This window comes from Artemia franciscana, chromosome 4 (genome assembly GCF_032884065.1).
Source record: "Artemia franciscana chromosome 4, ASM3288406v1, whole genome shotgun sequence".
Classification (NCBI taxonomy): domain Eukaryota; kingdom Metazoa; phylum Arthropoda; class Branchiopoda; order Anostraca; family Artemiidae; genus Artemia; species Artemia franciscana.
The window spans coordinates 43,513,797-43,527,802 of record NC_088866.1 but is presented as its reverse complement, the minus strand read 5'-3'; the positions used below and the strand labels follow the sequence as shown (position 1 = coordinate 43,527,802).

The 14,006-nt window shown below is 35.0% G+C and overlaps 1 protein-coding gene across 7 annotated transcripts in view; it reads left to right on the top strand.

The window, feature by feature from the left end:
• The window catches only part of LOC136026467 (calcium-dependent secretion activator-like), a 198,481-nt gene that overhangs the window by 38,331 nt on the left and 146,144 nt on the right, over positions 1 to 14,006 (top strand). For all 7 annotated transcript variants that reach the window (XM_065703066.1, XM_065703070.1, XM_065703067.1 and 4 more), the window contains exons 4-5: positions 2,347 to 2,522; positions 5,084 to 5,163. In XM_065703066.1, coding sequence (XP_065559138.1) covers positions 2,347 to 2,522; positions 5,084 to 5,163 — 256 coding nt within the window. The remainder of the gene's footprint in view (positions 1 to 2,346; positions 2,523 to 5,083; positions 5,164 to 14,006) is intronic.

The window sequence follows — 14,006 nt, the reverse complement described above, 5'->3', positions numbered from 1 at the left end:
TATATATATATATATATAAATATATATATATATATATATATATATATATATATACATGTTTTTAACTATGTAAGACTTGCGAATATACAACATTCTTCGCTGTCCCATTATCTGTGCATATAAATAGATTGTCAGGTTTACCGACTCTTGAACATGCAACATATAATTATTTAACTTCCTTTTTTTGTCCAGTGCTACTAAAGTAACCTTCATTCCTCTGTAATTTTGATTTAAGAGGCATTTAAGATATTTTTTCAATTAAATTATCACTGGAAATTATATCCTCAGGTAATTTGACTTCATCAAAGTAAATTTTTTACAAGATTTCCTTAAATCAAAGTAATCATCAAAGTAAATGCTTTCTTTACAAGATCGACATGAATTTTTATTTTAATGGCAAATTTTCAAAATAATTCCAGAGATGACTACCCTCCTTATATTAATTTCTGAATAATTTAAAGATAGGTTTAAACTTATCGCTGGTGGTGCCTGTGCTTAGACTCTTGACACCCGAACTATCATCGTAAATAGGCTGAAGAGCAATGGAAAGTCGATAGACAAATCCCCCTTCCCTCTGTTAGTTTCCCGTCTTTAAATTTAAATTATGGATCCCTAGTAATGTTCTCTAAATTCTTTCAAGAAGCATTTTGACATGGTAATTCCATAAAAGAATTTTAGCGGAAACTGTAGCTTTTAAAAGGAACTAGGAAAGCAACTTTCTATACAAACACTTTTGGGAAAGGACAATAGAGGAAGCAGGCTGTCAAGAAAGGCTATCATTGACGATCAGCGTGTTCTTTAAAATTAAGATTTAAAGCAAATCAATGGCTTCTTTCTGTTCTAGCTGTTCCTGACTTGAAAATAACCGAAATTCTCAACAAAACAACAGCTATATCTTCCTTGAGTGTGTTGGTTTATTTCATTTAAAGCTGTTTCATTTAAAGTTTAAAGGCTTAAAGATAAGGTTTCTTTAGATACTTTTTAAAGGGAGAAGTGGTTAATCTCTAGCAAGAAAGTTACTCCTCATTTGTGAAAGAGTAAAACTTAATGAATAACTTGTCTTAAGTATAGGCATATATTAAAAGGTACCTTTCGATCCTCTTTCTTATTTATGAATAAGTAATAAAAACAGTAATTCTGAAAAATTGCTTTGAAATTTGATTTTGCTTCAGCTCCCTCTCCTTTCTGCAAGAAGAACGATGGCGCCATTCCACTTTTAGAAAAAATGTGACTACCACAATGAGTCCAAATGAAAATAAACGGTGGCTCAAGTAAAGCACGTACTACTCCAAGCTATGAAACAGCTTGGAATTTGACTGTGAATTTGTGACCCATGTGAATTTGACTTAGGCTTCATAAGATGGCTAGTTATTCTGTGAGGTTCACATAGCATTTTTGCTCAATCATGTTGCCAGCAAGTGTTGTGTGCAGTCAAAAAAAAAGAAAAGCAAGAAAGAAGTGCAACAGAAAACTACCAGTACTGACTAATTCCAGTTAATTGAAGTCATTCCGTTTGGGAATACGACGACAAATAACGTTCGGAACGCTCCACAAATACGACGGAACCTGACGTTCCACCTTTTTAAGCATCGGTTCCAACGGCTCGAGTCCTCTGAAAATATAATAGATTCTTTCGAAACGTAAGTAATTAATGTAATTGAAATGGTAGAAGCTCCACCTTCTGGCTACATGGATCCAAAAATACACAGAGCTCTGTTAGAGTAGTACTGGCAGAGAATCAAAATGACTACTCACCGTAAATCTCATCCTGACTTGTCATAAATACCGTTGTACAATATGTTTGGTAGCATGTCATTTTAGAACCCAATTTCAGTTTTGGTGCAGAAAGTGTTTTCAACGTCTGTATTTATGTCCTTTGAATTTCAACAGAAAACGGGAAATCAAGAATAGAATGGACTCGCCCCATTAAAACGTATGTGAGGCATTAGTTCTTGTTGCTAACAATAGTTCAGATGTGCATGCATTTATGTGTATTTTGACCTCACTCAAGATAAGGTAAATCCGTCTCAACAAATTCAAGGTAAACCAAATTTGAAAATCAAATTCAGGGCGAACATTTTAAAACAGCATTTCTAAGAGTAAACTTTAAAAAAACTGTTCGGTTTCAAATTTCTGAATTTGATCTCTTAGAATAGTTTTGTTCAAAGGGAGTTTAGCAATAGCCATTAAATCATAACCAACTGTCAACATGAAAGCAAACTCAAAACCCTTTGATTTCTCTGTTGTTCTAAAAAACTTTTCTCTTTCCTCGTTTCACAGAACTTCAAATTGCATTTGTTCCCCTTTATAATGCACACATGAGATTGACGATGCTTTCTTTTCTAGAGTTTCCTGAAGGGCGAGACAAATATAATGGCTGATGAAGCTTTCCATAATGCGATTCAGCATTACCATGACACATTCTTGAAATCTGATCGAGTGGCAAGGCTAGTTCAAGCCGGGGGGTGTTCACAGCTAGACTTTAGAGAAGTCTTTAGGGCAAATGTTGAAAAGAGAGTGAGGTAAGTCGCTGCTTTCAATAAGGGCAATAGAAAAAATCATTTTAGCTACTTTACAATGTGTGAGAGTGGATACCTAATGAGTAAGACCATCAGCTTAAATAAAATATGACTGCCCTGGATTTTTTGCAAAACCCAGTTTTGCAAGGTACCCTTGCTTTCTTGCTGGTACCCTTGCAAGTATGCAAAAGTACCAGCTGAATGTATTCTCTGACGGAAAGCTATTATCCTTTGGCGGAAGTGCATCTAGATTTTGCATCTAACGTTTTTTTTAGTTTCAGTAAACAAATTCATGAAATGCGCCTAGGCTATTAAGGCTCTTTAATGGACAAAATTTGAAAAATACCACTGAAAACAGAATAAGAAGCTTATTTGAGATGATAACCCTGCAATTGTAGCCATTTTGATTCAAAATCGTTGATATGAAACCAATTGCTCTTCTAATTCCATCTTGCTTTATTAATTATAAGGAAAATAATTATTTGGTTATTTAAATTTACATATGAGGAAGACCCCCCTCCCCCCCCCCAATTTTTTTGGCACTCCCACTAATTTTTTTTTTTTGGTTCGGTTCAATAGAAACCATGAAAATACTGACATGTAACCTATAGATACCTCGAACTTGGTCTGTAAACACAGCAGTTTTAATCCTACTCCTGTCGTGGTTTTAAAGATTGTACCCTGGTCAAATAAAGAACACAGGTATAGTAACATGACATTTAGCGAAATCTCAATCTTAGTCGGTAAATCCGTGAGTTTTACCGACTCGTGGAGTCATTTTACGTATCTTATTCAAAATAGATATAATGGTAGTTATTGATTAAAAAAAACAATAGGTAAAAACGACTAGCCAGTCGGAATATTTTCTTGCCTCCTTTCTCTCCCCAAATACTTTGCCTAGTAATGACCCTGGCCGGGAGCTATGCGGTCAGTTAGGTACGAAGACTTTTGATTTTTTAGTTTGATTCACTACCTTCAAATGTTTAGATAACCTAATTGTCTTCCCTTTAAATGCAGAATATTTGAACTGGTTGGGAATAGCTTCATAGTCCCGAAAAGAGACTTTTAGTAGTATTTTGCTACTGCATTTTGTCGAAAGTGCGCCCAACAACGAGTTGTAGCTTAACACGTTTGACTGCAACGGGTTACAGCTGTAACGGTTTCCTGGAAGTAGAAAGACGTGTTGCTATTTGTCAATGAAATAGATCTATTATATTCTTACAGACAGAGGCGACAAAGCTCCAGTTTATAATTTTCTTGAGAATATAAGTCCACAAGAAGACGTTCACCTGTCTTTTGCCATTCAGTTTAAAAAAAAAGTTTAATTGATATTTTTTTCGACAGTGGATAATAAAATCGTTGTGGTTGGACTAAGGATTGTACAAATGTAGCGGTACTATGTTTTGGTTTTAATTCTCACTATTAAAACAATTGGATGGGGTAATATGAATCTCGGTTTATTTTTAAACCAATGAAACCAACAAACTACTGGGAGGAAGGAGCAAACCAGTAGCAAATCATGCGTGTAGTAATTTTAATGGGCTGTCGAAGGATGGAAAGTATAAGGACTCTCTAGGGTCATTGATATCGCTTAGGGTGTGGAATCAACATTTCAGTCGAGGGATTGTCGTAGGGACAGGTAGAAGGGCTTTCGTAAATCTTGAAGGGGTTGTAATCAAACCCTGGGCTCTGTATTACCAAGCAGTCCATTAATGTCTGTTCTTTTGGTTGTTTCAAGATTATAAAGTTTTTAGGGCAGCATCATACTTTCGTCAGTGTTGCCACGTTGAATCGTAAAAATGAATAAGCAAAACTGATTAGTTAAATCTAATAATACTTTTATTGGTAAAAACTAACAATCAGTTGACTCCGAAAGACTCTTTCAAAAACGCTTTCCGTTCTTGAGTGGTTTTGGTGCTCCATGTTTTTAGCTTTTTTGTCGATTTTCACCAACGTTTTCCTAATTTTGGTGTGGGCTACTACGAAAAACTATATTACTCCATATGGAGGTCTTTCTCGGTAAATATTGAAGTCTCTGTTTTTCTTAATTTCGAAGGTATATTATGTCTACTTGTGTAATTCAAACAATCAGATTTCATTTGCAGTGTCCATAGTACTTTAAGAATTGTTGTACAGATAAACTGTAGTCTCTTATAATTATATAAGTAATTATAAATTATAATTATAGTTACAGATAAATTATGATTACTGACACAAACCCTGTTTTTTTCTGTCTTCTGAACTGCCCAGTGATTTATCAGCATTTGAAATAGGCTAATTAACAATATAAATAAAAATCAAGCTGACCACTAAATTCCAGGACGTCAGTTTACGTTCATTGTGGGAGGGAAAGTCGATTGAATTTCTAAAGCACAACAATCTAAGCAGCAAATGGGTATTGAATGCAATTGAGTTGAGTGAAAGAGACCTGACTTCATGAAGGTTCGTAAGCAAAATTGGTTTCTCTTGGGTCCAGATGTAATAGCTGATTTTTATCTAGCTGAATAAAAGGAAGAACGGATATTGATAATAGTTTTTAGCTTCTATTTATACTCTAATTTTAGGTCTCTTCCCGAGATAGATGGACTGAGTAAAGAGACAGTTCTGACTTCTTGGATTGTCAAATTTGATACAATCTTCAAAGGTAAGCAATGATTCCATGAATTAGAATTTTTATGAGCGTAATAGGGAGGAGAGAAAATAGCTTCCTTTGGTCCGGAAAATATGGCTGCAGCTTGTATGATGAATTTTTGATACTTAATTGTAAAATATACAATGATTTGACCACCTTTACAAGTCAGCCATGGTTTTGGAAGAAAATTTATAGAAAAGAATTATGGAAAAGTGATAACAGATAATTTATTAGACTATATTGCTGAAACTTTTCAGAAGGGTTCAGTTTTGGCAACACTGTTCTTTTGTGCATAATTTGAAAAATTCGGTTTTACGCTCAAGACACACTAATGCAGTTGAAAATATTTTAGTTGTATGAACGTAACTGTCACTAAGCAGAAGGGCTTTAATGAAACAATTTTTACTTTTAATTCAACAAGCGATAAACAGACATTCCATATACCAATTAATTAATTCTACTTTTGAATTTTGTGGGTATAAAGTGTCAAAAGCTTGATATGAAAGCTAAAGGGATTTAGCCTCTGAATGGTTCATAAATACTGATTTAGTAGTCCATAAAGTAATGGAATATCTAAATGACAGTAAAGTGCACTAATAAAAATCTATTCTCACCCCCCTGCGAGGAAAACTTCAACTTCAAAAAGTGGATCTTGCGGGCTTTCCTGATGCTCATATTTAGAATTACCGTTAATCTAATATTAAAATCAAGAAAGTTTTTTAATATAAGTTTCTTCAAATAAAATTAAAAAAATTACACTATAACTCACAAGGGAGAGAAAAAATCCTGTATTTCCTAAGGACTATCGCTTCCTCGGCAACCTCGCTCATTACGCTAAAGTCTCAATGTTTCAAGAATGAATATTCTAACCTAACAAAAGAGTAATGTAATAAAGGTTAGAATTGGTTGTTACAATGCTTTGAGTGAAATAATTTATGAATTTGCATTTGGTTTTACGATTAAAATTTTTAGTTAAATTGCTTTGAAGAGTAGTCAGTAAATATTGTTTTGCAACTGCCAACCGGCTATATTTTTGTTGCGCTCAAAAATTCTTTTTATTTGTTATTATCTGTCCCGGTCTGTCTGTCCCGGTTTTGCTACTTTAGGCACTTCCAGGTAAGCTAGGACGATGAAATTTGGCAGGTGTATCAGGAACCAGATCAGATTAAATTAGAAACTGTCGTTTCCCCAAAAAAATCGAAAAAATTAGAAAAATGAGGTATTTTTAACTTTCGAACGGGCGATCGGATCTCAATGAAATTTGATATTTAGAAGGATATCGCGTCTCAGAGCTCTTATTACAAATCTCGACTGGATCTGGTGGCGTTGGTGGGAGCTGGGTGGGGGGGATCGGGATGAAACTAGGTGGGAAAAATAAGCAGAAGACCTAGATACGTGATTGACGTAACCGGAACAAATCCGATCTCTTTGGGGAGTTGGGGGAGGGGGCTAATTCTTAAAAATTAGAAATAAGAGGCATTTTTAACCTACGAGGGAGTGATCGGATCTTAATGAAATTTCATATTTAGAAGGATCTCGTAACTCGGATCTCTTATTTTAAATTCTGACTAGATCCAGTGTTATTGGGGGGGGGACTGGAAATATTGGAAAACGCTTAAAACGGAAAGGTCAGAATGAAACTTGGTGGGAAGAATAAGCACAAGTCCAAGATTCGTGACTGACCAAACCGGACCGAACAGCTGATCAGATCCTAATGAAATTTGATATTTAGATAGATCTTGTGCTTTAGAGCTCTCATTTTAAATTCCGACCAGATCTGGTGATATTGGGGGAAGTTGGAGGGGGAAACCGGAATTCTTGGAAAACGTGAAAATTGAGGTATCTTTATCTTACGAATGGGTGATCGGATCTTAATGAAAAGTGATATATAGAAGGATCTTATGTATCAGATGCTCCATTTTCGACTCGAATCGGATCCGAGAACAAAGAGGGTTTGAGGGGGGAAACAGAAATCTTGGAAACCAGGATTTTTGGAAAACGCTTAGAGGGGAGAGATCGGGATGGAACTTGATGGGAAGAATAACCACAAGTTGTAGATGCGTATTGACATAATTGGAAAGGATTCGTTTTCTTTGTGGGAGCTGGGGGGTTTTAATTTGGAAAAATTAGAAAAATTGAGGGATTTTTAACTTATTAACGGGTGACCAGATCTTAATGGAATTTGATATTTAGATAGAACCCATGTCTCAGAGCTCGTGTTTCAAATCCAGACCAGATCTGTTGACATTGGGGGAGTTGGAGTGGAAACCGGAAATCTTGGAAAACGCTTAGAGTGAAGAGATCGGTATGAAACTTGGTGGGTAGAATAAGCAAATATAATAGATACGTGATTGGTGTAACCGTACTGGATCCGATCTCTTTGGGGGAGTTAGGGGGTGGAGCTCAGTGATTTTGTGAGTTCGGTGCTTCTGGACGTGCTAGGACGATGAAAATTGGTAGGTTTGTCAGGAAGCTGCATAAATTGACTTGATAAAGTCATTTTGCTCGATTCGAATATCGGGGGGGCTGAAGGGAGAGGAAAATTAGAAAAAATAGCTGTTTTTAGCTTACGAGTGGGTGATCGGATCTTAGTGAATTTTGATATCTAGAATGACCTTGTGACTCAGAGCTTTTATTTTAAATCCTGACCGGCAATTGAGTCTCTGATTTCCCTTTTAAATCAATCTATTGATTCTTAGAATTTTGCTAGACCTCATACCATATGAGCTCTTGGCTCTTCCGGCCTCGTTACAAGTGCCGTATGAGCTCTTAGCTCTTGTTTTATCCTTATGCATAGTGGTAGGTTAGTTTGGTTTATTTTTAATTTAACGCTACACTGTTCATCCTGATTTTTGCCTCAGAAACTCTACACTTCAAAGTAAACATTTTTTTCCGCACTTCTTGTTCACAAAATCATAAAACGTAAGAGTTGTAAGTGTAAACGGTGTGTAAGTTATGCGTCAGGTAAGAGGTAAGCGTAGAAGGTGCGTAAATCTTCTAAAGAATTTGAAAAAGTGAAATCAGCCAGTCTCTACTTTTCATTAAGATAGAAATTTTTGTTTAGATCACGTCTTTTCAATACGCTATTGTGAAAAACTGCTTTTCTTTTATTTTGCTCCATGATACACAACCAAATCATTAGGAAGAGATCCTGTTCAGACATCAAAGCATTTTAAATGAATTTACATACAACTCACTACAGCACCAAGCCGTCCGAGACCAACGGAGATATTCACACTCCCCTCCATTCTTAATTTCAAAGCCTTCTTTTTTATACCCTCCCAAGAATTTCCCATCTCCCTTAAATCTTTTTATACAATTAAATAAAAAAAAACTAATTTTTTAGCTGAAAGTAAGGAGCGGCATTAAAACTTAAAACGAACAGAAATTACTCCGTATATGAAATGAGTTGTCCCCTCCGCAACCCCTCGCTCTTTACGCTAAAGCTTTTAATTGTTTTAAAAAGTAGAATTGTGGCAAAGAGTCAAACTTTAGCGTAAAGAGCGAGGGGTTGCGGAGGGGACAACTCATTTCATATACGGAGTAATTTCTGTTCGTTTTAAGTATTAATGCCGCTCCTTACTTTCAGCTAAAAAAATTAGTTTTTTTTATTTAATTTCTGAACGTTTTTGAATTAATGCATGTTTGGTTTTGGCTCTCCGCACTTAAATTATTAAAATGAAATTTGTATATTAATTCTTTTTTTGGCTAAATGGCTTTCTCTTAGTTTTGATCAGACGATTTTGAGAAATAAGGGGTGGAGAAGGAGGCCTAGTTGCCCGCGAATTTTTTGGTTACTTAAAAAGGCAACTAGAACTTTAAATTTTTAACGAACGTTTTTATTAGTAAAAAATATACGTAACTTAAGAATTAACTTACGTAACAAACTTTCATAACCTTATATTTTTATTATGTATACGAGGGGGTTTGTACCCTCGTTAATAGCTCGCTCTTTACACTAAATCATAAGTTTTGTCCCAATTCTTTAAGAATGACCCCTGAATCAGAAAGGCCGTAGAATAAATAGTTGAAATTACTAAAAATACTTTAGCATAAAGAGCAAGGTATTTATCTCCTCCTAAATAGCTCGCTCTTTATGCTAAAGTATTTTTAGAGCCCCTCATATGCGTAGTAATCTCTGTTCGTTTTAAGTTTCAATGCTACTTCTTCCTTTCATTTGAAAAAACGTTTTCATGTTTATTTTCATTGTTTTCTTATAGTAATGCTAGAGAATCGTGCGCCCTTGTCATTGAATTTTTCTTCCCCCATGACATATTCCTCCAAGAAAAGATCCTCTAACATAGCCCCCTCTCCTCAGCCCCCTGAATAAAATCCCCCTGAAAACGTCTGTACACTTCCCAATAACCATTACTATATGTAAACACTGGTCAAAGTTTGTAACTTGCAGCCCCTCCCCCAGGGATTGTGGGGGTGTAAGTCATCCCCAAATACATAGTTATTATGGTTTTCGACTATGCTGAACAAAATGGCTATCTCAAAATTTTGATCCGTTGACTTTGGGGAAAAAATGAGCGTGGGAGGGGGCCTAGATGCCCTCCAATTTTTTTGGTCACTTAAAAAGGGCACTAGAACTTTTCATTTCCGTTAGAATGAGCCCTCTTGCGACATTCGAGGACCACTTGGTCGATACGATGGCCCCTGGGGAAAAGAAAAAAAAAAAAACAAATAAACACAAACCCGTGATTTATCTTCTGGCAAAAAATACAAAATTCCTCATTTTTGCAGATAGGACCTTGAAACTTTTACAGTAGGGTTCTCCGATACGCTGAATCTGATGGTGTCATTTTTGTTAAGATCATATGACTTTTAGGGGGTGTTTCCCCCTATTTTCCTAAATAAGGCAAATTTTCTCAGGCTCGTAACTTTTGATGGGTAAAACTAAACTTGATGAAACTTGTATATTTAAAATCAGCATTAAATTGCGATTCTTTTATGTTTTGATTTCTAAGCTCTTTAGAACGCTATTTTATCCTCAACTATGAATTAGAGTAGAATTCTAAGTACTAAAACGAAAACTTTTCACCAGTACCTGGTCCATCTTCTTCATTGGCATAAGATTCCGAGGACAAATGAAGGATAGGAGAGAATTTACCAAACACTTATTTGCCAAATTTATCAAATTTGATAATTTACCAAGCACTCTTGTTTCAGACCTGGAAAAATATAAATGAGTTTTTGCTGACCTCTTAATTTGTAACGTATAATTTCTAGAAAGGGAACTGTTTCATATGAACAGAAAATATTTATTTTGGAGACTGGGATTTACAGCCGTCTTTATGTGTATGATAGCTCCTTTCCCCTCCAGTTTCATAGCATACGAAAACTTAAATGCCATTTATTAAATCAATAATCTCACCATTTCCTTAACACGTTAGTATTTCAATGTATTTGTACGGAATAATCGCCCGTTATTTGGGAAAACAGAAAAATAAAATTGGTAAACAATAACCAGTAAGTCAGTAGGATTTATTGATTCCCTGCTCCCATCTCCTCTCAGACGTTTGTGCTGAAGCCCAAAACTTTTGGGCTGATTGAAAAATGAATTTCCATTATTTCCATTGTAATGTGTGTTTAACATCAAAAACGGATTTCGAACCGCACTTGAAAGGAAAAATAGCAAAAAGCTTTATTTTGTAACGCAAATCCGACATTGGAAAATATAACTCAATATACCAAAAAAGAGCATAGTTTTAAATATGGACCTATGTCCACGGTCTGAGGGGACATCTTATCTAGGGGGGGGGGGCAGCCAATTATGTGATGGAAGGTGGGCGTTTAAATGCTTCCCAATGTTCTTTGAATATAGGTCTTTAGAAGCTCATCATTCTATATTTTGTTAAAACTCGGCCATTAGCATTTTTCATGTTCTACTTTTCTGGCAATAATATAATATAATAAACCGACTATTTTACATCCAATTTCTAGAAAACATAAACACTATAAAAGCGATTTAACACAAAGCATATTACGGTTAGATAACAGGTTCTTGTTCTAAGAATTCAGTTCAAGAGTTTAAAGTTAGCGATATTAAATATAAAAAAATTGAAATATCTATGCACCAAGCCAGAAATCAATATTGAATATCAAAACCTAAACATTGATATCAGAAATGATATTTGAAATTTCTGTTTTTCCAACTTTTTCTACTATCTACCAGTGAACATCCAACACAAAAATTTCCAAATATCTCGGTAATATCTTGTGTAAATTGAAGTTCTATGGGAGGGCAGTTGCTCCCCCTACCCCCTTCCTTTCGCTCATGGTTTTAACTAATTATTTTCGGATCTGGTATTCAAAAAATTGCCAGAAGCAATTGGTATTGCTTCTGGAATAAAAGGCATTAGCGGCTGTAATTCAAGATCAATTAATAAAAACTATCACTTATTTGTGTAAAATAAACTTAGTTGGATAAAGGTTAAAATAATTCAAGCTTGCTATAATTTCCTTATTATTGAAAAATTTCACTCTAAAACAATTTTTCTCTCTCCTGATAAAGTTCTTTTGATGCTTGTTAACACTTTCAAAACAAATATGAAAACTTGTCTTGATAATAGAAAAGTGAATCAAATCCTAAATTCAGCATCTGAAACGGGGTAATCCCCTAGACCTTCAGCTTAGTCTTGTGAAAAACTGGTCTTTTGTTCAGTTCTTTTATGCAAAAAATTAAAGCCTTCAGGCGTAGAGATATACAGTCAAATTATGCTTGCGTTATTTTGTCTTATTTCTATCTGTTTTTTTATGTCTCTTTTTTCTTGTGTGCGGACGTTTTTTTTAACATGGTCCTAATAATGGACTTCCGTTATCCAAGATGGACTTCAATTTTATTCGAAACTTAATTGATTAATTGTCAGCAAGTTTGCTTTGGTATTTTTCCAATGAACCATTGCTCTTTATTTTTTTGATTTATAAATCCTTTCAATATTGTTTGGGGTTTTGTAGCCTTTATCTCCAGCTAGAGCTTTCTCAATTCCAATATCATCCCTAGGGTGTTCTCCGTCGAGTATTTCCTTGCGATATCACTTCTTTTGTTCCGTACGCTTTGTTCAGCAGCCACCAGGGAATTAATATATCCCAGGTCTCTTTTTCCTAGACAATAGGAGCGATTACGAGAAATTGATTTTTTGTCGCTCGGTAAATGAGATGCCTCTAGGAAGCACCGAGTATTAATTTTAGGGAGTAGTGAACCATATACCCGAGGTTAGTTTTAGAATAAATATTGATGCCAGAATATTTGGTGATTCTTCCAAATCCTACATAAACTGTAGTTCCTAGCTTTAATGAATTTTCCTACGATCAATCCCAAAATGTAATTATAATACTTTCATCGTATTCGGTTTTAGCTTAGTATTTATTTGAGATTTGCTTTGTACGATTTTGGTGCTTTGACTGAGACACGAATGGTGGTATGCATTTTAACGTCAAGATTCTTCTCCAATGGCTTGAAGTCAGTAGGGGATCCATGGGGGGGAATCGGGTGCTGTCTTTTATCGAACCTCACCCCTTGTCCAAATGCATCCCTATTTAAGATACAAAATCTGTCTATTGTTTAATAATGTTTTAAGCTAATGCATATTTAGTGCATTGCATCCAAGAATAAAGTGAGGAAAACGTTGAAAGCAATTCACGAAATTAATTGAAGTCATTTTTTTTTGTATATTTTATGATTTTCTGGTTCAGTGTTACATACTTTCATTGGAGTTGAGAGGTGAGGTTAAAATGATGGTTAGAATAGATTTTTCTGTCCTGTTGCTCACAAAAAGTAAAAGGTGGTAAAACCAACCACTCACAAAAGAAGTTTGAAATCTTTTAATAGCCTGGGCGTCACTAGAAGATTTTAGAATTCAGGTGATGACAACAGGAGTAAGGAGGGAGGAGATTTGCTGTTATTTGTCAGAACTTTCCTTTGCACATGCTATGGTATGTTTTTAGGAGGGGTTGTTTTTGGTTCGTAGCATTAAACGGTTTTTTCTATTGTGTTTCCTCAAACAAGTGTATTTGAGCTAGTGTGCTGTTGTTTTTGTTTGTTGTGTCTTTTTGTGAATAAAATCGATGTATTTAATTTAAGATGAAAACAAGAGCTGATTTGGAAATGAAGGGATGAATAGGATTATTCTTGGGTGGAATTGCCAAACCTTGTGTCGCTACATCCCTGTCCGTGAAAAATCTCTTTTAAAGTCGGTTGAATACAATCATTTAAACGAATTTAAAATTTGCTGTGTAATGACCGCACTACTACATAAGTCAGCTAAAATCAATGGAGAAATTCTAAATAAATTATAGTCTAAGTCTTTAATTTCCGCTGTCTTCTTAAGATTGATCCTTATTCCTAGAAACGTTTATACCATTTCATTTGTAATAGTCGTAAAAAAAAAATCTCATATGGAAGGAACATTGACAGAAAATCAAACAAGGGAGACTTTAGAAAGTTTCAAAATTATACTTTGGAGTAACATTACTGTTTTCGTCACATTTGATTTTTGGTTTTTATGGTGCCAGCAATGTGTAGGTTGATGACGATAAGAGGTGGAAATTCGAAGCTTTTTCCCAGTATGAGAATCGTCAACGCTAAAATAAAGCTCCTCAGAAGTTGACAAGAGAGCAAAAATTGAAATAATTTATGCGCCAAGTTACTAAATAGTATAAACAAGAAGGATAACAAAACTGTCCAAACTCTGAAAGAAAAAATCTTAAGTATCTCTTAATCTGATTTGAGTAAAGCATGTAGAGATCTTTTTAAGTCTGATATCTGAGGTCCACAAAAGGAATTTGGAAATTTGGTGGGAAGTAAGATCTAGCATAATAGGTGTGTTTTCATGGAGGAATTGCTATATTCT